The sequence below is a fragment of the Bemisia tabaci genome, chromosome 5, assembly GCF_918797505.1.
Source record: "Bemisia tabaci chromosome 5, PGI_BMITA_v3".
NCBI classification, from domain to species: domain Eukaryota; kingdom Metazoa; phylum Arthropoda; class Insecta; order Hemiptera; family Aleyrodidae; genus Bemisia; species Bemisia tabaci.
The window spans coordinates 42417022-42441720 of record NC_092797.1 but is presented as its reverse complement, the minus strand read 5'-3'; the positions used below and the strand labels follow the sequence as shown (position 1 = coordinate 42441720).

At 36.8% G+C, this 24699-nt stretch overlaps 1 protein-coding gene across 6 annotated transcripts in view; it reads left to right on the top strand.

The window, feature by feature from the left end:
• Positions 1-24699, top strand: part of fus (epithelial splicing regulatory protein fusilli) — a 220160-nt gene that overhangs the window by 179399 nt on the left and 16062 nt on the right. For 5 of the 6 annotated variants that reach the window (XM_019054503.2, XM_019054502.2, XM_019054500.2 and 2 more), the window contains 7 exons: positions 3416-3470; positions 7484-7594; positions 8488-8663; positions 9055-9149; positions 9799-10020; positions 10752-10985; positions 15162-22796. In XM_019054503.2, the coding sequence (XP_018910048.1) occupies positions 3416-3470; positions 7484-7594; positions 8488-8663; positions 9055-9149; positions 9799-10020; positions 10752-10985; positions 15162-16211 (1943 nt within the window). In that variant the 3' untranslated portion in view covers positions 16212-22796. Of the gene's footprint in view, positions 1-3415; positions 3471-7483; positions 7595-8487; positions 8664-9054; positions 9150-9798; positions 10021-10751; positions 10986-15161; positions 22797-24699 lie in introns of those variants that run through there. The other variant, XM_072300752.1, reaches the window with a different exon arrangement.

The window sequence follows — 24699 nt, the reverse complement described above, 5'->3', positions numbered from 1 at the left end:
TAATTTTTATATCGCCACATTTTAAACTTTAAGGAGTGCTTCTTAAAAAAACTTCACGAGGAAACCAATGAAACAAATTTTAGAACTTCAAAGCTTTGGATAAACGGAGTTATAAGCGTTTACATTTTCCTAATTTTGTCCGACTTCTCCCATTGACTCCATCCATAGTGCGACGATGCATGTACGGCGCAAGAGGTAATACACGCTGTAAAAAAAATTTAGTAATTAAACATACGAAAATCATAGATTTGCTGTTCGGTGCTCTCAAATATCATGAATCGGAACACCGCCACATGAATTCACTACATCTAGTGCTGATGAACTCGTTTTCAATTTGCGATAGACCGGAGCATCACAACAGTACATAATCACTGACTCTTATTTCGATGAATGTGTGCACGTACAAAAATAGCTTTGTCATCGCTTTTAGAGTTCTAGCCCTCCGTAACAGCCTTTCGAAGTATTTTCGCGGAAAACAAAAGGAGCGACAACACCGTTACTTGGCGTTTGAAAGTATATTTTTTTAAAGTGTATGACGCACTGACGTTGATAATATCCCGGCAGAGTCAATTAAATTTGATAATTCCACGAAAACGAGAACACAATGTGAAGTGAAGTCGGACCCCGCGCAATACCGGCTGAACGCGTCGTTTTGTTCTCCATCATCGTCTCGATCGGATGTTAATTCGTCCCAAAATGGAGATATATTTTGATTTACTGTTGATTACTGGCAATTTGGTGACATGTTTGGAGTCGTCTTGATGGATTCACAGAAGAAATCCGATTTGACTCCTTCGAGATTTCATAGATAATACGGTGGACGTGTTAGATTGTTTGAAAATTCAGAATTGGTAATTTTGATCCACTCGAATCCTATTTCAAAACGTCAACAGGGTTGGAAAAACGGAAAAATAACGAGGAACATTTAACCTACTAGTGATTAAACTTGATGTTTATTTTCTTATTTTTTATGTTTTCTGACAGCAAAAACTATGTTACCCTGCGTGAATTTAACTCAGATTATTAAGAATAAACTCACAAAATTTCAAGTTTCAGTTTTGTTCAGTCTTCTATTTAAAAAAGTAAGCAACGTCTCATGTAGTCTGGCTAATTCATGGGATAAATTCTAGAGATGACTGAGGAATGGCCAATATAACTTTTTCTTCTACCTCGTCTTCTTCGTCGTCGAGTTCTTCTTCTTCCCTTTCCGTTTTTATTCAGCAACTTTAAGTTTTCGTGGTAGTAGAACGCAGATTTCCGGAAATTATAGCTTTACACGCCAGTAATTATTGCACCTTCATCGTCGCTCGATCCCGTGCTCAGTGCACTCCGATTAGTCGAAGCCTAGAGCTCGCTTGAGATCAACGTGAATTTTTTTTATTTTGGAGCGATGTAAGTCGGGCCCTGGGTATAAATACTCGTTTACACGCATACGAAGACATTTTTGGAAGAAATTGACCTAACCGCACCAAGATTTTGTTCGGAATTCTCATCTTCGGGCACTTCGAAGCCCGAAGTTTTAAGTCACCTTAATTACTCCAAGGCGAGATTCCTAATTTGGGGTGTCGGCAGTGTAATTGCCCATCTTGAAGAAGGGTCTTAAACGGTGCCTTAATTGGACCGCGTCGAGTAGAAAGGAACCAAGTCATATCAGCCATTGCCTAATTTCATCGGATGATTTATTTTCGTACGGGAGAACAGTAGGATAGATTCTTTTGAAAATTTCAGGGGATTCCTGCTGTGACTTGAAGAAAATTTCCTGAAGTTTTCAAAGAGGTCGTATGACTGTTTTCCCGTAAATACTTGCATTTTTCTATGAAATTTGGGTGTGGGTGATGTGACTTAGTACATTTCTGCTTAATGTGATCAAATTTTGTGCCTAATTACGTGCGCACGGTTCTGAATGACTCAATGCACGTCGCCATCTGGTGCTCCTGATGGGGGGGGGGGGGGATATGCAGTCCAATAGCCCTTAGTTTATCGAAGTACGCTACACTATAACTATATAATATTGAACTCACTCAAAATTCATGCTTTCCTGACCATGCTTTCGTTTTTGTCTATTGTTTACGACGATGCTGATCTCATAATTTGCACTCATTCTTTGTGACAGTTCTAGTGCGTAAGAGGGAATGGTGTGCGGAAAATTTAGAGGTAACACTCCGAAAATGGATGTCTAAACCGAAAAACCCAGAAAATATCAGGAAATGCGATGTCGATAGGAAGAATCAGGAATACATGATGAAGATCGGTCATGGATCAGGAAATTCTTAGTGCTTCAAGCCTTTTTCAAAAATTTGATTCGTTTCATTTAATATGTTGATTTCTTTCAAATCAAACGAGTGTCAATTTATTCGCACAAAAAATCAATAATCTCGTCTTAATTATCAGAAAAATCCAGAATTTAAAGTTTAAAAGACACTCTGCAAAATTAGATTGGGAGTTTCCCCTTAAAATTTACCAATCGGTAGGTAGAGGGGAGGTGGGCAAGAGGCTTTTCAAATTTCAATACGAAAATGACCTCTACGCTCTCGTTCCCTGTGGCTTGGTAAACCAATCAGAAATGGATGTCTCAGTGTCGATAAACTCGCTACTCTGAAGGTGTTCTACCTGAACTTTCAGTTGTAAGGTTCAGAAGAACGAGGGAGATTTTATGAGGAGTTTTAACACCTGTGCAACTTTCTGTTTTCATTTTCGCGTGAACACGTATGAGAGGAACACCCGAGTACTTTTACATGTGCTGATTTAAAGCCAGACCGGGATGTAGACTACAGCGGAGCATCAAGGTCATCAATATCGCGTGACGCTTTTTTTTTCATTTTATATTTAGCGTTGCTGTACACATTTTAAAGCTTCCCCAGAACACGAGATGCCAGAAGTACGCACAAAATCTTTTCGAGCAATTCTTCATGTAGATGATTTTTAAAAACTGGGAACATGCCTATTTTCCCCCTGACTGACCATTTTCTTTCTCTTTAAAATGCTGCGTGAACATCACTATGTTTTGAAATTGCCTGCAATTTATCCATATGTTCTATATGTAGAGTAGTCCTTTTAAGTTTTAAGCTAGGGCTTGGTTAGTTTTTCCGTCAAAAATTAAAACATTAGAAGAAATTCGGCTACATGTGTTGTAGATAGGCTGGCTCTGTTCAGATCCAACAATTCGTCCTCGAAAAATTCCATGAAACTTTTCCTCTCGTGTGGACTTGCAAAACGGCCATTTGGAGAGATTCATCAGAGACTACTTGAATAAAACATTACTTACTCCCTGAAAGCTGACTGTAGTGTTGTTAGAATGTTTCTCAATTCTACCTAGAACTTCGGTTTGTTTTCTTGAAAGGTACAATTTTTTTATTTTAACTCACTCTGTACTGACAAAATCTTAACCAACTGTGATTTTTTTCTTGTGTTGCAGGTCATTGTTTTAGCAATCCTGAAATTGTAGAAATCAAATTAGAACCTGGCATTTGGTAAGTTCAACGTACATTTCAACGTCTTAGTATTATATCTCAAGTCTTATTGCTTAAAGTCAGAATAGTATCTTATGATGCGAACAAGTTTTAGAACGTCAAAAATAAAGTAGCGATGCTGAAACGCCTTCTGTTGTTTTCTATGATGCATCTCGATTTCGCCCGAAGTGCAATTGAAATAATCCGCGACGCATAATGTTTTCGAAAACGGAAATAGTTGCAGCTTCTCCCTCCACCAAGTGCAGTAGCTTGGTTTCGCAACGAATCATCGAATGTGATGTTAGTCCTTTTGATAAGTCGACAACAAGATTCGATCAGTGTAAAGTAAACTCTCCGAAGACTCGCTTGAATTTGTTCTTCATGCGCTCATACTATTGTTGAAACCTGAGTTCTCCTCAGTCCCCGTCGTCTAAACAGTATGTTGAGTTGTGTCGCTTCAAAGCGCGCGATCTAAATATCACCTACTCTGTCAGTCGTTAAAGATCGGACTCTTTTCCGTTTACTATTATTATTACGTATCCTCTTATCGACAACATTAAGGAGCCAGAAGAATTGGATGATCCTGCTTCGTGAAGGCTTGAAACTCAAAGAGTGTAGGTACATTGAGTCGTAATGTAAATGGGAGATCTGACTCCACTTTTAAGCATTTCCAGGTCCCGAATTCCGAGACTCCTGCGTCACGCCGTACAGTGGATCGAGTCAATTAGAGAGGTCGGACATGAAATTTTTGACTGAAACTGCAAAATTTGATGCTTATTTCGGCACATTTTAAATTTTAAGGGGTGCTCACAGAAGACAATTTTACGAAGAAACCAATAAAGCCACTTTTAGGACCTCAAAGTTTTGTATAAACGGAGTTACAAACTTTTAAAGTTTCCCGATTTTGTCCGACCTCTTCTATTGACTCAATCCACTGTGCGCCGGGTCACTTTTTCGTTTCATAATCGATTGTTTTCGATACATTCTACATCGCCAAATTGATTGACCGAAGCTCGGCGCACACCGGGTTCGGAACTCGTCGACCAGAACACGGCGCCAGCTCTCCCATTTACATTACGACTCTATGTACTCCATGCTGAAACTGAATTACCAATCAGAGAGCGGCACAGACATGATTATACTCTCCTTATAGAGGAACCTAAATAACTAAACGCGAGCTTGGGGATCATTCGACACTTTCAACGGCACAGCGGGCTGCGTATAGCCAGATAGATAGATGGATCGAAAAAACAAATGAAAAATGTAGCGATCCGTTTGGTTGCAATGGGCAAAGGAATTAAGTTACAGACTAACAAACGGTAACCCACAATAGATCCTATACTTAGTTCATGCGTGGGCGAAAATTACCTTAAGATTTTGCTCTAAATTCGAATCATGCATAGCACCAATTTGAAATTGTACGCACGTACTTCAAGTTCTTTCATTTGTATTTTTCTATTTTTAATGCAACCTTTGGAACATTTCAAGTAATCGACCCAAGAGCCATGGGCAGGTAAGAATGTATATGGATTTGCGTGTGGTTTCGTATTGTTTTATCCTTATTCTCCTAAAATTCCCTCGTTTAAGATCGATTTCTACAATCGAAGTTGAACACCGGCACGTAGCTTTTTTTTATCATTTTTGATTTTTTTTTAATTTTCAACCTGCCTCTAGAATTCTAGTACAATAGTGGCAATGCGTTCAAGTAGCGCACCAGTTGAACAACAAGATGGCGGAGGGGGGCTTTGCATATCCAGAGTAGATTACTATTAATAGTTTTATTAAATGCTTCTGATGTCAAAGCACAGAGGACGATAATCGTTTTTCTATAATTTTTTTTTTAACCGTAGTAGTGTAGATTTCTCAAAATTGATGGTAGAAATTTTGGTGAGCGAGTTCTTTCATCTCAACGGTGCTCATCCTCTTCGGCGAACTTAAAAACGCGCCTACATAGAAACTAGCGTTCAGATGGGGCCCCAGCTCAACAACAAGATGGCAGAGAAGGGCCTAACATATTTAGAATAGATTAATCTGTGATAGCTGTATTACATGCTTCTGATGTCAAAACATGGAGGCCGATGGTCGTTTTTCTATAATTTATCTTTTTTTAAACCGTAGTGTAGATTTCTCAAAATTGACGGTAGAAATTTTGGTGAGCGAGTTCTTTCATCTCAACGGTGTTCATCTTTCTCGGGAACTTAAAAACGCTCCTACATAGAACAGAGCTCAGCGCTTCTCTACTACAAACGTAATTGAGCTTTCTCACTTGTTTCTTCATTTTCCTCGTACGTCTCAAACGACCGCATCAAAGGACGCATTTTCCGGGGGCACCCAGTTACGCATTCGACCTGTTGCCCCCGTGTTTATGTTGATACCCGCGCTCTGAGTATAATCGATTAGCTCAGCGAACCGGAGCCAGTTACCGTTTTTGAGTTGTTTATTTAAAGTTTCACAAATGATGTTCAAATATTTACTCAGGCGGTCGTTTGCAGCTCGCGTGCCTCGCAAATGAATTAATGACCCTTATTACGGAAACGAACCAATTTTCGTGCCCTACCAAGTTTTACTCTTAAGAAGGATCGGTATCATTCGGAATGAATTAAAGAATGAAGAACGTAGCGCTACTTTATATATTAGGCGTCATCTTGCCCGGAAAGCCGGAAAACCCGATTTTTAGGAGCCTCCTATAATTTTTTAGGAGCCAAATTAACTTTCCGTACAAGCATTATACGTCATCGCTGCTTCGTGATAGGGATTTTGAAAAAATCGAGGGGTGCGTCAACTTTTTCAGGCGCCACGATGGCCCAGCCAACCTAATTTTTGGGCGCCCAAGCCCTATTTTTAGGCGCATTTGGCGCATGGTGTGTAGAAAAGGCAGAACACACACACACTTCGGCTGAATGTAGCATATTTTCGGAGGGGAAATTAGTCAGAAGTGCTTTTGAGCTTATTTAACCGCATATTTTCTTCTATCAAAAATTTTAAGTCGAGAAAAATGTACTGATTGTGAAATTGGGCGTTGAATTTCATCCATATCATGAAGGTTTTTGGAGGAATAAAATTTCTAACCTCTTTCTATCGATTCGATTTTGTCGTGACTTAGTCCCTTAGTCACACTTTTTCTATTTTTGAATGCTTCGCTCATCTCTAGCATACTTTATCCCTCTCTCTCTCTGTCTTGGTGAATTTTTTCCTTTAGAAACGAGCTCTGGGATGAATTTCAAAAGCATTCGTACGTGATACAGGAAAATTACTAATTTTAACAGCCGCAGGTGATCCTCCAGACCTCCACGTTTTTCCCCCGTTTCATTTTTTTTCTATTACTCTGTCGCTCATTTTGACATGAAACCTCTGGAATCTTCATGTAACCATTCAGAGCCTCTTTGCAATTTATTTTACTTTTATAATGTATTTGTCTCTTTGGGAAAGACTAAAATTGAATTCTAACTCGGAATTTCAAAAAAAAGCAATCATCCATAATCCCGCCTCTGCGCCTTAGGGCTGCCCTCCTTCCTTTTCATTTTATGATTCCTGTCCCTCTCGTGAAGAGAGTAGAATAAGAATGTGAGTGAAAAGATTCACGAAGTGACAATGACAAGGGTGTTTTACACTAACTTGGCACTACGATCAAGAAACTTCATCTAAAAATTTGTCAGTACTCGTTTTTTCTTTTTTTCTCCTCCTCCTCCTCCTCCTCCTCCTCTTCTTTCCTCTTCTCTCCTCTTCTTTTTCTTCAAAATAAATAGGCAATTGATAAAAACGCTACTCCTCGAATTTTGTAAACTCCGCGTGTAATAGCTGCATAAAGCGAAATCAGTGTCTAGGAAAATTATAATAGCATGCTAGAATAAAATATATATTAAAAAAAAAAAAACAAAAAAAAAAAACAACTGCTGACCCCCAAAAATTTCTGAGCCCCCCATATTTCTTGGCTTTTTGTTTTTTCGGCAAAAAATCTGAAGTTAAGTTCAATCATTGTTTTTAATGCCAAACCATCATTCTATCTTTTAATTTATTGCTATTATTGCTTACAGTTCAAAGGATGAGGAAATAGATAATAACTGTGTCGTCAAAGCACGTGGTTTACCCTGGCAATCATCGGACCAAGATATTGCCAAATTTTTTAGAGGACTTAATATGGCCAAGTAAGTTTATTTTTTAGTCGTGCACATCTCTTCTTTTTAATTATTTAAATGTTTCCTCCCTTATTGGGGAAGCCACTTTACATCCCTGTGGGATGTTTTTAGTCCTACAGTTCATCTCGTGCAGGCCTTTTAATTAACTGCTCACTTGGGTCATCCTATTTTGGATGATAGTAGTTTTGGCTCTAATAAAATATTCATATTTAGTCGTGTAGACACAATTTTTCAAAACTTATGTTTTTCTCTAGCTAAAAAGTGAGATGATATCGCAGTTTTCATTTTTTTTACCAGTTCAAGGAATTTCATGTACTGCCTCCTCCTCCTTTTTTACTCTCATCTCCACATTTAAGTTATGTGATGGTAAATTTCAACTTTTTTATTTATATTTTCCGAATTAAAGAGACTATGATTATAAATAGTGAGGATTGATGTCGACTCCCGGGCACCGAGTGTTACGTATTTTATGAATGGCCCTTAATCGCTCAAAGCATCTTTTCATCTACCTGAGATAACTTAGAAACTGTCGAATGACGTCGAACATTAGTGAATCACCACAATTGAAACACAATTCTTTTCAGTTTCCTCCTCTGAATGTTGTTTAAAAATTTCATGAAATGAAACGTGACATTCAATTGAATTAGTAGGACTGGTATATGATCATTTGAAAAAGGTTCAGGATGATAGATTTTCGAAGAAGATTCAGGCCTGTGTTCCTTCCCTTTTGAAGAAGATTTAAAGGAGACCTAGCCAGATTGCAGATGGATGGTATGCAACTGGTGGGATCTGTGGGAATTCCAGTTTGAGAAATGGAGTACTTTGTATGCAGCACATGAGTGCTAATAAAACAAAATGTAATGAAAATAATAAAATTAATAATGCATTTTCATTTATTTCAGAGGTGGCGTCGCTCTTTGTCTAAGTGCCCAAGGTCGCAGAAACGGTGAAGCTTTGGTTAGGTTTGTGAATCAAGAACACAGAGATATGGCTCTCAAAAGACACAAGCATCATATTGCGAATCGTTACATAGAGGTTTACAAAGCCCCTGGCGAGGACTTTATCAATGTCGCTGGAGGTATGTTGACTACTACTCAGTGAATACTTCGTTACCTATATATCTACCTCTCCTTGTATCTATACCTTTCAATTCGAAGTATAAAATAATTTCTGCTAATTCTACTAAGACCTAATTCTCTTAGCGTGAAACTTTTACTCCTGTTGCTCCAAAAATATATAACAAAAAATCTTGGGATTGCAATTTTAGAAGTTGTTTCTTTTGACTTTTAAATTTGTGAAGCAAAAATCTTTTATTGGAGTCTCTAAATTATCTACTGACTGTTGATGTTATAGCACCATTTAAAATAGAACTTCTAATTTCTTGAGATAATAAATTCTTGTTAATTTCTTTAAGATGATCGAGTCTTCATATTTTTTAATTTTTATTTCTGTTTGGCTGTTTTCACCAGGTCGAACGACAGAAGCAGAAACATTTTTAACTCAAGGAGCAGAAGTAATTATCAGAATGCGAGGACTTCCCTATGATTGCACTGCTAGTCAAATTGTAAGTTTATCCAATTGTCAATAGTAATTGTTGTCAATTGTAAATTTTACGCACCATTGAATTTTAAAGACCTTTAGAGTACTTTAAGAATGTTAATGGATTCCTAGTTCTTGAATGTAAAATGACGAGATAAAGTCTTGGTTCATTAAAAATCTTTTCAACGTTTCTATGACAAGTTAAAATTAGTGCAAACCATTCGGAGGTTTACACCCACCAAGCATAAAGGGTACAAATGAAATTAGATGCATGCTCCTTAAACTCAGGAAGAGGTTTTCCTTAGAAATGTTCCTCATCTTACCTTGGGGCAAGTTTTTTGTTCTCTACTTTTGTCTTTGAAAGAGGAATGCTCCTCACAACAGCTTCAGATTAAGGCATTTTAAATGCTAAAAGCAAGGTTTAGAAAAATCAAAGTCTCTTTAATAGACTTTAAACACACTATGTCAGGTCATTATTTAATCAGCGATTGATGATTTGTTTACTTCAAACATTTTAGAATTAAAGCTCCATCAAAACGCATATTTTTCCATTCCTAAGATGGTTTCCAAGAGTTTGGAACTGTGACTTTGGCAGTAAGAAAAATGTATAGTTTCCTTTCTTCAGGAAGATTATTCACGACTTTTTCATCAAATCTGATCTACCTTATTTCCAGATTTCCTTCTTCGAGGCTGGTCCCGAAGATAAAGCTTGTCATGTAATGAATGGTGAAGAAGGTGTTCTATTTGTGAAGAAACCAGACAAAAAAGCTACTGGTGATGCATTTGTTTTGTTTGCCGAAGAGTCCGATGCACCAAAGGCCCTGTCTAAGCATAGGCAACTAATAGGTGTGAGGTATATAGAACTCTTTAGGAGTACGCCAGCTGAAGTTCAGCAGGTTAGTTTTTATTGGTTTACTCGTATTTTTTATTTGTTTCTTTTTTCATTTTTTCACCCCAGTATTCAGGAGCAAACATGTGAGGCATTGCACTTGCCAAAAATCTCTTTTCTATTGAAGATGATCCACTTTTTATTCAGTGACATACCTCATCCAGTCAAGTGTCTTGAAATATTGTTCAGGATTTTTTATAAAATTGAGTTTTCAAAGAAAAATTAAAAATGGCAAAATTCGAAACCCCAAGAAGTAAACCTTCGTGAAAGTTATTTATATATCAGTTGCCAACAGTTTTTCCTGTCACACTCCAGTAATCATTGATTGCTTGTGTGGTTATAATCAGGAACGCTTGTCTGTTGGCTGTAAATATCTCTCATGTTCGGGGTTAAATGTCACACGGAGCAAAAGGTCACATCTCCTTATTTTAGTAAAAATAACATTTGTTAGAAAGAAACCATGTCTGTTGTTTTAGCAATGCTGAACTTCTTCAATGGTAGAAGTTTCAAAAATATCACAGCATTTTTTCGCATTGATGATGATTTCTATTTTTGGAGTGAAAGACCCCATTTCCCAGGGTAAAAATTACAATAAATATAGAAACTTTACAATTGAAAAGATTTTACTTGTTATTGCCAATCCCTAAGCTTAAATAATCAAAACATGGTTCGGTAACTAACGATGTGAAAATAATCCATCAATTCACAAAGTCTCTAAAGTCTATGAATATTTTGCAGGTTCTAAATCGGTCTCTAGATACAAAATCGTTTGAAAGCAAACTGGTAATGCCACAAATACAGCCGCCAGTTCCTCTTGTACCTCAGTTTGTAATTACGTCAGGTGTACGCAAAGACTGTATTCGGCTAAGAGGTCTACCATATGAAGCCTCTGTTGAAAATATTCTAGAATTTCTGGGAGATTTCTCGAAAAATATTGTGTACCAAGGTGTCCATATGGTGTATAATTCACAGGTAAATAATTTTATTTTTATTTTCGGCACTTCATTCTTGTCTCTCTACTTAAATTTTTTTTGTTGCTTTTTTTATATCTCTTACCAAATTTACATTTTCAATTATTCTCGTGATGTATATTATTATTTCTTCTTTCTAGCAACAGAAATATTATTGTAGTAATACAGTGCCAATATTATCAGACTTCATTAGTTCAGAAATTTAGCGGATGGTCCAGCACAATTAATATATCTTGCAAACCTCTCATCCGATTTCTAAACTCATTTATTTAACTGAAATGTTTTCTAGAAAAATAAAATAAATACCTTACCTTAAAAAATCATCCTTGCGATAGTTTGACCCTTAGAAAATGAGCTTGTTCAGCAATTCGTAATTCTTGCATTTTTGGAAACTAGAGAGTGCACAGAGTTCACATGAATTTTCCCCGATTTTTTTGAGCAATATTAACCCACGAAATACGAGTCCAAAAGTCCGTATTTTGGGCTCCCATTTAAACGCGCGCCGCTTGGCCCATCTCAAAATGGCGCCCATTATCTCCGTCCGGCGGTGGCCACACTTTTGACCCGGCGTGCCGGCGAGGTACCTCTGCATGCCTCTGCCGTGTGTGGGTCGTATAAACAAACGAAGATTGATAACACAAATGATCCAAACAACTCGAAATCTCTTAATTTTAATTAATTTAAATCCATTTTCGACTTCAACCAAGCATTTGGCAATAATATTCATCGTATTTTACAACCAGGAGCCACGGCCTATCGGCTCATTTTAAGGTGCATTCTGAAAATCAGTCTTACAAGTCCAGTGTCCAAACCCAGACTTTCTTCTTTTACTTTTTTTGACCATTCTCTTTTCATTTTCGCCTCAAATCAAATGTTTTGCAGTTTCTTTGTCTTAAGTATGTGGTCCTGAATTCATTCAAGAGTTAGAAGTTCACCATTTATTTAGTATTATAGCCTTTTAACCTCTCAAGCTTTACCGATATGATCTCATGTAGTTCGAGGTTTCTTTGGCCCAAACCAAGTGATTACACATCTGATGTGTGTCTTATGGCTCTTCAAATTCGCAGTTTAGAACTAAATCAGAGACTACAGTTACTTAATCCAGTTCTGCTCTCTTGTTCAATGTTTGTCATAAGTGTTTGTTCGTGTCTGTTCTTTATAAGTGACCACTGTAGTGCATATACACAGTTATGCTATCGGTACAGGTATTATTTCTTGTTTTCTACAGTCAGGACTTTCTCTTAAGCGCAATAATTTACCAAAGAAATTCACCTAGTTGCGTAAATAATTTGGTGTATAGATATTCTGTTAATGTCTCCTTGCGGTGATGCAAAGTTTCTGAGATCTGTCACAAGTGGATTTTGCATTTAGACGGTCACTCTTGTCTGATAAAATTACTGCTCTAGCAGCTTCAAATTTATACTTTGATCTCTGATTCATCACTAAATGACACTCATGCGGTGTCATTTATCTTTAATCAGTTCAAAGCTATTTCGACAATGAATCATCAAAGGTCCGATCGAAGAAGGAATTTTCTGGTGAGTGCTGCGGCTGAACCGACATCACAACTCTACTATCGAAAGCATCAACCAAGACATGATCATTCGTCTGGAAGTGAAAATATTTTGCAACTAATCAGCAGGCCGATTATTGAAGGCTTAGAGCAACCTGACAAGACATCAAATTCGAATATATTGCATGGATATGATAGGGCTATGTCTTTTCATGTCGGGCTGACATAGTTTCAATAATCGGGCAGCTGGTAGTTTAACAGGTAAGATTTGTAAAGTCACTTAGGTATCACAAGTTACATTCGCATCTCTTGTGGAACAGTTTTTGTAAGTATGCTTACCTTTGTGGAGATTAATTGATAACAAAACGAGCATATCAATGTCATAGCCTAACTAGAAAACCACTTACGTAGATTTACAAAGTTTCAGACTTTCTGTTTCTCTTCGATTATAAAATCATGCAACGAAATGTTACAAATGTCATCCCCAGATAACCTTAACCATGTTCCTGACTTATTCTTATGGGAGGATGTAATTCTATGTCTTTTCAAAATCCTTCCATCCGTCTGTACCTGAGAAATTCAGTAAACCAGCCGACTTTCGGACTTTTAACAAGAATGGTCGGCAACTTTACCATTGAAATGATTCTTAGGTGTTTTTGAACAAAGGGATTTTATTAAAATTTTTGTTGGACAGGTTTGATTCACCCTGAATTCTTAAATAGAGAGAAAAAAAAATAATTTCTTCACTCTAGAAAGACATGAAACTGACGAAGCTGTAGGTAAGTAAGTAGTTTTTGATTACTTCATTCCATGAAATATGATGAGCCTTGTTGCTGCAGGAAACACAACATACTAGCAGGAATCCTCAAATAAATTTTCTGTCTTGTACAATATCTGTTGATACTTAAGTATTTGATGATACCTATGAAGTACAAAATTTCTGAAAAGACCCTGGGAATACCAGCAGAGTCATCTCAAAATTTTCTCTCAGGAACAAAACTAAAAATTGTGGAAGTTTCCTAAGAATGCTCTCAAGGCAAATTTACGTATTATTCATAGATGAAGTGTAGCCTGCTACATATCATGTCGTATTCCTCTTCAAATATACATGCAGGTGAGTAGATTTTGAAATTTTAGAGCGCACAATTTGCTTATGAAAGAAGCGAGCACTACCATGATTTCCACTTACCATTACCACTTCCTGATAAATTTTTATAAGTTGATGCTTTTGAAAGTTGAGTTGTGATGTCGGTTCAGCCGCAGCACTCACCAGAAAATTCCTTCTTCGATCGGACCTTTGATGATTCATTGTCGAAATAGCTTTGAACTGATTAAAGATAAATGACACCGCATGAGTGTCATTTAGTGATGAATCAGAGATCAAAGTATAAATTTGAAGCTGCTAGAGCAGTAATTTTATCAGACAAGAGTGACCGTCTAAATGCAAAATCCACTTGTGACAGATCTCAGAAACTTTGCATCACCGCAAGGAGACATTAACAGAATATCTATACACCAAATTATTTACGCAACTAGGTGAATTTCTTTGGTAAATTATTGCGCTTAAGAGAAAGTCCTGACTGAAGAAAACAAGAAATAATACCTGTACCGATAGCATAACTGTGTATATGCACTACAGTGGTCACTTATAAAGAACAGACACGAACAAACACTTATGAAAAACATTGAACAAGAGAGCAGAACTGGATTAAGTAACTGTAGTCTCTGATTTAGTTCTAAACTGCGAATTTGAAGAGCCATAAGACACACATCAGATGTGTAATCACTTGGTTTGGGCCAAAGAAACCTTGAACTACATGAGATCATATCGGTAAAGCTTGAGAGGTCAAAAGGCTTATAATACTAAATAAATGGTGAACTTCTAACTCTTGAATGAATTCAGGACCACATACTTAAGACAAAGAAACTGCAAAACATTTGATTTGAGGCGAAAATGAAAAGAGAATGGTCAAAAAAAGTAAAAGAAGAAAGTCTGGATTTGGACACTGGACTTGTAAGACTGATTTTCAGAATGCACCTTAAAATGAGCCGATAGGCCGTGGCTCCTGGTTGTAAAATACGATGAATATTATTGCCAAATGCTTGGTTGAAGTCGAAAATGGATTTAAATTAATTAAAATTAAGAGATTTCGAGTTGTTTGGATCATTTGTGTTATCAATCTTCGTTTGTTTACACGACCCACACACGGCAGAGGCATGCAGAGGTACCTCGCCGGCACGCCGGGTCAAAAGTGTGGCCACCGCCGGACGGAGATAATGGGCGCCATTTTGAGATGGGCCAAGCGGCGCGCGTTTAAATGGGAGCACAAAATACGGACTTTTGGACTCGTATTTCGTGGGTTAATATTGCTCAAAAAAATCGGGGAAAATTCCTGTGAACTCTGTGCACTCTCTAGTTTCCAAAAATGCAAGAATTACGAATTGCTGAACAAGCTCATTGTGTTTTACTTCGGACTTTTCTGATCAACCAAGGGACCTAATTTCTGAAGAACAAGGGCAGTATAAATATATTTTAGTGTTGCTATAACAATTCTTAAGAGAGAAAAAAACTAAGAGTTCACTTCTGAGACCACATCAGTTATAATTTTGATCGTTTATCCAATTACTAAGTTTTAAATGAGAATTTCATTGGTTTGAATTCAGGGGCAACCATCTGGTGAGGCCTTTATTCAAATGGATTCAGAAGCAAGTGCTTTCCAAGCTGCGCAAGGAAGGCATCATCGATACATGATATATGGGAAAAAACAACGATACATAGAAGTATTCCAGTGTTCTAGTGATGACATGAATTTAGTGCACTCGGGAGGATTACAATCCACGAATGCTTCATCTCCGGTGACAAAGGCCCTGATTTCACCTGGTATGTTGAGCTCTTCTGGCAGCTCCCCAACCCCTACCCCTGTTCACCCAACTGTTTTTACGCAACCACCCCCCACATTGCAGTCCCCATGGGATCCGTTAGTCAATGGGCACTTATTGAACAGCTTGCAAGTGCAATCAGCTGTTCAGCAGAACATGATGCGACAATCACAGCCTGACTTATGGATGATGAATCCTACATTACAGCACTTAGCTGCCTCTCAGATGAACCTAGCTTTGGCCAAACAAAACTGGGTTGATTTGAGTGGCACCGCTGCAACCCCTGGCCTTCTGCCTCCCGTGCAGTCCCTTCCTGCTTTGCCCTCCCCGAACGTAGCTAGCTCTGCTCCAACAACGAATATAGCCTCATCTTCAATCGCCACTTCGCCCTCAACCTCCGTTGTTTCGAGCTCAGCGATGATGCCGACACCGCAAGCAGCAGCCTACTTGCCACCCCACTTCCCTCAAGCACAACCCCTCTACTTGTATGTTCCTCCCAGACTTCCGGCCGCTCACTTCCAACCTGAACTACCTCCGCCCACTGTCCAATCTCCGAACCAGCAATCCCTCCAGTCCCTGCAGTCAGCTTACGCGTTGACTCCCAACCATTTAGTCCCTCCCGCTTCACAAGTCCCTCAGCTCATGGGCGTTAAAAGGTCCTGGGATCAGGCGTTCCCTACAACTCAAAACCCCCTTAGTCCAAACGGAAATGCGATGAAGCGCCAATTCTCATATCCTGCTGTGTCAAATGCGACTGCGCTCTACTCTGTGCCTCCTCCTGGTCAATCCATCAGTGGATTTCAGCACACTCAGTTTTTTCATGCCACAATTTGAATGGGGGATGTGATCATCAGTCTTTAACCCAATCCTCACCTGCAGCTCTGCTTCCATCAAAGTCCTCATTTTCCCTAAGCATGCTATCACTCCCTGGTTTGCTAAAGACTTTTTTATCAACATAATCTTGGGGAAGGAGAGCTTACTATCATGGACCCAGACCATTTCACTTGTCCCCTTTTGGTTGTGACTTATGACCTGCAAGTTCGCTTCTTGTCTTGTCAATTATTATGTTCTTACCTCCTCTTGCAGGGATCGTAATTAATTTATTGGTTTGTCTAGTTCTTGTCGATCCCTCTTTTTATTCTGTTTTCAATGTTTCATGGGAATGACTTGATGACAGGGTCGTTTTATGAACAACTGCGTGCATTGATATTCCATTTTTTTCTATATTTTTCATTCCTGTGTTGCATTCCTAGCTGAAAAGGTGATGCTGTTCTACATGCAACCTTACAGCTCCTCAATGTTGAAGGTATAAAGGCATCATCGTTTAAGATCTCATCATAATTCATATTACCCTTATGACCTTTTGTGAAATTTTTTCAATCGTAATATTTGGGGACCCAATCAGTGAATTTAAAACTGTGATTGTTTTGTACTATCATGCCTATTTTTCTATTATTCTACCAAATTTTTAGAGAGGACTGAATTTTCCCCTCTGGATTTTATTTTTAGACAATTTTGCGCAAAGTTCAAGAAGATGATTATCATCATTATCATAGTTTTAATTTTATTTTTTTAAGATATTAGTTGTCGAATTTTTGTAGAGAATCAGTTTATTGTACAGGTAGATTTTCAATTTCAAGAACAGTGCATCTATATTGTTGCAATTTTGAAAGATGCTCTGTTCAAAAATAATTTCATTGTATGGACTTTGAAGTAGGCTTATTCTTGTGAGAGAGTTAATTTTAATTTTTTCCTCTTTCAATTAAATCCTTTAATTTTCATTATTCTAATGAAATACAGCCATGCACGATTGCACAACATTTTTCATTTTTCTTTCCGGAAATTGCATTTAGAATCCTATAGTTGCTGTCACTCAAATTAATTGAAAAATGAACATCAGGAGTAAGAAAAAGGGCAAGTGACTGCCTATCTAAAAATGACTTCGAAAGAAGTGTCTTGGACAATGGTGGGTCCTTATTCACTTTGACTTACTTCATGCTCGAATTTTTTTCCAGTAGAAAAGAAAAGTCTGCTAAATATCGTTTCTTAACTTTTTAAACGCTGTGTTGTTCATAAATTTAAAGAAAAAAAGCTTGACAAGGCGTCTGTCCATCCTTTGAAGGAAGACTTGGCTGCTTTGAGAGAGAAAAGCGTTTTCTTTGTCCTTTTCTTCAATCCTGTCTTTTCCCCTCTGTCTGTCTCTTTTCCCCCTGTCAGTCTAATTTGCATTGAGTCTTTATAAGTATACATTGATTGCATTACACATTTTGCTCGTGCTACAATGAACTAACTAATCATTAAGGCCAACGCTGATGTCAAGGAATTGAATAAAATGTTTGAGGACGATCTTCCCTTAGTGAAGGATAGTTGTAGATATAAATGATTGTCTTCTCTGAACAACTACTTTCGTGAAAGTTTCAAGTCGGATTAGTTTTTGTACTTAAAATAGGAAACGCCCAAAAGTTAATCTTCATCGTTGTACTTAATGTTACCTTTCAAATTTCTCTGGGTAACGTGATAATTGACTTTTCAACATTCCAAGTAATTTAATTTTAGGTTGTCCTTTTCTGTTTTATTTTTTGTTTTCTTTAAATGAGGTACTTAATTTTTTCCAATTTTGTGTATAACAACTTCTAGGTAGGTAATCCAATTTTATGATAATTTTCCTCTTTAATCAATTTTGTAAATATTTCCTCCTAATTTTATTTTCATCCAGTGTGAATTTGAAAATGCTCTAGGTATTTCTCTGTATAATTTCTTTCATGTGAAGAATTTGGACAAAATAAGAGTTGATTAGGAAGCATTCGTGTGGTTATTGGTGTTTTCTAATATTTGTCCGTCGAAGTTCTCTAGTATGGCCGTTTTAAGTTCTTTTTTATAAATAAGTGGTAAGCTATGAGGACACAATCTATGAAAAAATGAGACCTCTGCTTAGTGACTAGGAGAGAAGAATTTCAATTTCTGTTGGAATTTTTTGAAAAGCTTTTTTGTGTTCCTCATGCTGTCTTTCTTTGTGAGTACCTAGCATTCTCGAACTTGTCTTTCAATGTCCGTTGAAAACATCGCAAATCATCTGCACTAGATCCTCTTTTTGCTCATATCAGTGATTTATCAGTTGGTATCAAAATGCATGCAATATTTGCTGATATTGCCTTATCAGCATAAAGGTGGAAGTTGATTATATTTGTTATAAATGGCAGATGAGAAGGATGCATCAAATTTTGTTGCGGTTTGACAAGGACTAAAAATGATGAGGATGAAGGAGGTTTTTCTTTGTTCATGACAGAAAATTGATCGTAGATTTGAATCATACATAGTGCTGATTGCTCGTCTTTATCTCAAGGCGACGACAAGCAAAATAAAACAATGTTTTATATTGTTTGCTTCTTTTTTTGATGATCATTGCTGTGTTCTTTTCAAGTTTTTTTATCAAATAAGGAATACACATGCCGTCTCTGTGGACATCTATTAAAATGAAGAAATGTCTTCCAGTTGTTATCTGGTTTTATTGTTTTTTGTATCAAAGCTTTCTTACTAGTGCTGCCTTTTCTTCTTCCTAATACAACATATTATTTTTCGTGGGCAATATCTCATGGAAAAATCAAGTGCCTTACTTTTTGCTGTGAAGAGAAGTTTCGTTTTTCTGCTCATTTCTGCATTCATTCAAGCCCTTGAGAACTTAGTTCAAGTTTTTCATTTATCAATTGTGTCCCAATCAGAACCAAATCAGTCATTACCGCTGTGACCTTCAACCTGATGAGCTCGCTGTAAATTGATTCAGAAGTTTTGAGGAGCTCGTAATAGATGTTTTGTCCAGTTTCATTTGAGTTTTTTTTATCGTTTATTGGTTACGAAAAACGTGTGCCTTTCTGAAACACCAGCTGTATTACCCTACAAATATTTTCAGGTTTTCCGAATAGTTCCGGATCAGCATCTTTCATGTTTCATCATTAGACACAATTGTTGCTTCTTGGTTGTCCAAGTTTGGACTAAGATTTGATTTTGAGAGAAAACAAATTCTCCTCTCTTCTTATCTGCCAAGGCAGGTACATCTTTCCGGGCAAAAACATCCTCTCCTCTTCTGTCCTTGCTGAAGTACCTAGTTTTTTAGATTAGTTATCAGCACATTCCTTTACAAATTAAGTTGTACATACCAAGAATAATTTTCTTTATCTTTATTTATTCTTCAATAACGAAATCGAGTCAAAGTACATTACTTTGCGCTCTTTGCAGCTAGATTAGTCTTACGTTCGATATAAATACAGAAGAATCCCTTCAGTTCTCTGGTTATATATTTTCGCGATTTTGTTGAAGTGTTGGATTGTTTGTTATGAATGTACATGTGTGAGTGCGTCTGAATGATCAGCATAAACTTCAAGTTCTGGGTGTCCTTGCACTCCCATGTGCTCATCCAATACTTATTCAGTTCAAAAATCCCCTGTTAATTCAAAAAATTTGAAGTAAATCAATCGGTTTAGGCTTTTTCCTTTTAAGTATATTAGTCAAAAGTATCCAATGACCTGAAATGCATGATAATCCCTTCTGTATGTAAAGACCTAGTAAGAAGCAGTTAACAAAATTTTACTATGGTCAAAAAATCGGTCGGGAGAATCTCTATAATGTATTCAATCAAAGCTAATCAAATTTTTCAATGACATTTTACTCATCATCATGCGAAAGATTCTCGTATTTGTGAAGTTTCATAATTTTCCAATTTGATCCCCCCCCCCCCCCCATTGTAATTTCCTACATAAAGTGATGAGGTTTTACAGAGAAAATGAAACAATTTTAGTTTATGATTCTTACAAAATAAAAGTTCCATCAAATTCTGCTTGTTTGTGTCCAAGAGCTCTGATATTTCTTCCTTAAATATTGTGCAATTCAAGCTTTCCGCTGGTTTTTTCTTATCTTTCAAATACACCGAGGGCTTCTAAGGTTTTTGTTCCTCAATTAGAAATGTATCTGAAATGTTCTCTTCTGCTGGTTATCTGTTTCTGTCTCTCATGAGCTTTGAAATTTAAAGCTTCTCACATTTACTGTTAACTAGTCGGCAGACTCCACATCTTCTCCTTTCTAAGCCTTTTTATTTGATCCATCCCTTAGCCCTCTCTTTTCCGTGTGACACCAAGAGTCACAGGAGACTATTGTCTGTAGGAATCATCCCATCACTTATTTAAGCCATTATTGTTGATCAGTAAATTTTCTCATTTAGAAATTTTAGAATTAAAGGTCCCATCGTTTCACTTAATTGGTCATTGTATAAAAGTTCTTTATTTTATTCCGTTGTTCCCTGTGAAACCTAGCGAGTTATAGAATAGGTTTAGGTGCAGTAACATCAGAATATTTATGATAGAGCAATGACTTATGATTCAAAGAAGTTAAACAAAAACTCAGGGCTCTTTATTTATTTTTAGAAGCTACTGAACAATCCTATCACAGATCATTCATCGTTTAAATTATTTTTAATTTTCAGACTTTTATTTTCCATCTACATTTGGGGGTTAATCATTTCTTTTTTTCTCATTTTCTTGTCCCTGCCTCCTTTGTACAATTACTCACTTCCTCCTTTTTAAACTCCCTGAATATCATATGTTTGATTGTAATTTACGATTTTAGTATATGCTTAATTTTCCATTTTCTTTCATCTCCTTGCAGGAAATAATGAATGAACCCAACAATTTTTTATATTTCACCTAAAGTTTTGTAAACTGAATTTTGTACTTTGTTAATTTTTGAAGCGTTTATTTTTCCAACAAACTAAAGCTTTCGCTGTATGTTTTCATATTCTTCTGCTCTTTATCCCATCATTTTCTCATCCCAATAGGTTTTTAACAATGTGTTAAGGTCAAAAAATGTTTAAGAACTTTCTTCAATGGGAAAAAACCTCTAGTGAAGATTACTAAATATTATAATTTTTTCTGGTAATTTTAGCTTTTTTCATGAAATATTGCTTTTAATTTTCATCTCTATTTCTCTGTCCTATTGGTCTATGATTAATGTATCTGACTCTTATTACAATCTGTAATATTATTTTAATGTATTTATGAGTTATTTGAATCATGAATGCACTCTGACTTTAAAAATTGTTCATCGCCCAGTTTCTGCAGTATGTATTAAACCTTTAATAACATTGGAAAAATGTGGGATGTATATTAACTGCAACTTTGCAAAGATTTTTTTTCTTTTTTTCTGTGTGTGTTTTGAGTTATCTGTACTCGAATAACCATCGAAATCACATTCACGGGAGTTGGTTGTTTATATCCCAGTTCTCAGGGAATTCTAATTGAGTTTTTGCCTCTTTAATGAAAAATTTGGAGCGGTAACTGCTTGTTGCATGCATGGTCCAGTCCATTATTTTCAAATTTCTTCAAGCATATTGCATATGCACTCAAAGCAGCAGGTATGGTTACTGGAATGCTTTGTCTCCAAAAAATTATCTCATGGAATTCAATCTGGAAGCCTAGCTTTTTCACTATTTTCCACTTCAATGTTTTAGTATTTCTCAACTTTTAAGGGCAACCTTCTGGTGTAATACATTTTATTTATTTTTCAAATTTACACATGAGAAGTTCCCAACTGGCGGCTACAAGTACTTGTCAAGAAACGGAGAGTAATTGGGTCGACAATAATAATAAAAGGTTACAGATTGTGAGGAGACGCCAATTAAATTTCATCAGTGTGCTAAAAGTTGGGGTTTACAAGTTCTGTGATGCTGTAAAAGGAATTTTCTAACAGGTATGCCACAAGTAACAAAAAATAGGAATTTACATCAGATAGCTTAACGCGATCTTTACGGTAAAATGGAGAGCATCAAACAACTGTATTGCAGAGTACTTCACATTATTTGCAGAAACTGAGAGAGTAATTTTTTAATTTTTAATTTAGTCGTGTTTGGTAAAGTATCGATGTTTGGAGAGATATGTCAAAAGATAATTTCAAGACAAACACGATCTCATAGTCTTCTCTTTCAGCTCCTTTCCTCTTTCTACCATTTAGTGCTGTGTCTTCTCTCTCTCCTTCTCCTTCCTTCTGTTCCACGTTTTACCGGTTCTCCAATTGTCCCTCTGATGAAATATACTAATAAGGAATTTACCCTGACATCATTAAAAAGCACTGCTCGCCAATCGCAAACAACATGACTCCTTGCATTGGCAGTTAATAATTGTAAATTGAATCCCTATGAACAGACAATCTATTAATTGAATCCAGGCCTTGTTTCCACTTTTTAATGTGCACTTAATCCGAGTATCTTTTCCTTTTTTGTTGGATCTACCTCCTGAGATCTATTTTTCAGTGAATATTCATTCAGCGAAAGCTATAGGTGGTTGGCTCTTAATTTTAAAATGTTGTTAACATATTACTGTGCTGGGTCTATTGTATTGTTTCATTGTTTAATGTAATAAATCAACTTTGACTCCACCTGTCTCTCTGTGTGTTTTGGCTCATAAGTTTTATTATGTTGGCAATATGTTGCGAGGATTGGGGTTTGCAGATTGTATTATCCGAGGTAGCATGGTGAAGCATCTGCTTCTTCAGGATCATACTTTCATTTGACCTTTTTCATTTGTGCAAAGGAATAATTGCATGGCTTTTCTACACTCTTTCTTAGTTTTTTTTTTTTTTTTTTTTTTTTTTTTTTTTTTTTTTTTTTTCTTTTTTTTTCCCCACGCTCTCAAGGAAAATTTAATCCATCTTTTGAATCACTAGATATTTTTATTTGCAGGTTTGCTTTTGGTCTCATTTTCTAGATTTGGTGTGCTGTGTGTGTTTGTGGTTATTAGTCCACTACTTAAGGTTGAAACAGTATATCTTGCCTGAACTTACCTCATACACTTGTATCTACATCGGTTGAGTTTCGCAATAATGATTTTCCCAGGCCAAATCCTAAATTTTGTTGAGATTATGTAGTTAATGTTTAATAGGTAAATAATCTTGAGCATTCCATTTTTATGCAGGCTCTATTGAGTTGATATCTTTTTCCCCTATATTTAATGAACACATTATGTTGATCACTTTTATTGTAAGTACTTGCTTTGGTCCAAACAAAACACTAATTTTAAAATCTGTCCAATCATATTATCCTATAATCACCAAAGTTAGATCATCTTAGACCCAACGGGTTCATTTTTAGACTCTCGAATTTTTTAGAATCAATTCTTCATTTATTCAACAAGTGCCTCCTCCCTTTCTTCACAAGCTGATGATCTAAATTGTGCTTTTATGAAAGGGAAGTTGTAAGAAAAATCTCTTCTCTATACCTCTGTCGAAAAGTTTAACACCTCTTTGGTCCTCTCTTGTCTCTCACTTTCCATCAATCCTATTGATGCTAGGAGTTTCACGGAGGACTCAAGTAGAGCACGCCATCCATCTCAGATTATTCAGGCGAGCCTCACATGGCCCTCTCTTATACATTTAGAATTCATAATTTTTTGGTTCACCATTACTTCATTATTTGTTTGCCTCCTCTCATCTAAATTCAATATTGTGAGTACTCATAAGGCTTGATGGCTAACTCGCTCTAATCAATCGCTGATCAACATAACGAGCATGATGATCTCATCAATAAGCTCCTGTATAATTATCATTACTCTTTCTATGTTACATTATTATTTCTTTTTCTCACTTTTACTTCCCTTTCCGAGACTTAATACTAAGTGAGGCTTGATTTTTTTCCCAGTTTACAATTTCTTAGTCTGGTCGGTGTGTGTGAGGGCCGTAGTCAAGATTGAAGGGAAGGGGGGGGGGGGGGTGATACAAAAAAGGGAGCCACATGGTGAAAATTGGGTGAAACAAGAAGAGGTGGGGATTTTGCAAATTTCAAGGGGGGCAGTGCCCCTCTGGTCTCCCTAAAGCTAGGGATCGAGTGTGTGTGTGTCTCTTTGTCATCATAATAAAGTTTGAAGTCCTCTCAAAAATAAGTAATATAGAATTTTACTGTAGAGAAGAGAAACTGATGAATGTTAAGTCCCCTGGTTAAATGAAAAAGAAGTATACTTTAGCACAGTATTCATCGTTATGCCCCATTTTGGTCAAAATAGGGGCTTTGGCTATAGTCAGGTAGTAAAAGGAATGACCAACCTTGATTGCGTGACCTTTCCTTTTCTTAATTTCTCGTTCCTCTTGTTTCTGTAATTGCAATGAAAATTATTTTGAGCCCTCAAGAGCCTATAAATGCTGGTTTTTCAGTATTATTTTGCTCATCATGGTAGGTTTCAGGGTTGGCAGTACCTATTACGTTCTGTCAAACAAAGCAACAACCGTTGCTTGACAGTGTGACTTGTGTTTTTCTAAAGTATGGACTCAGAAAGCATGTATGTGATCG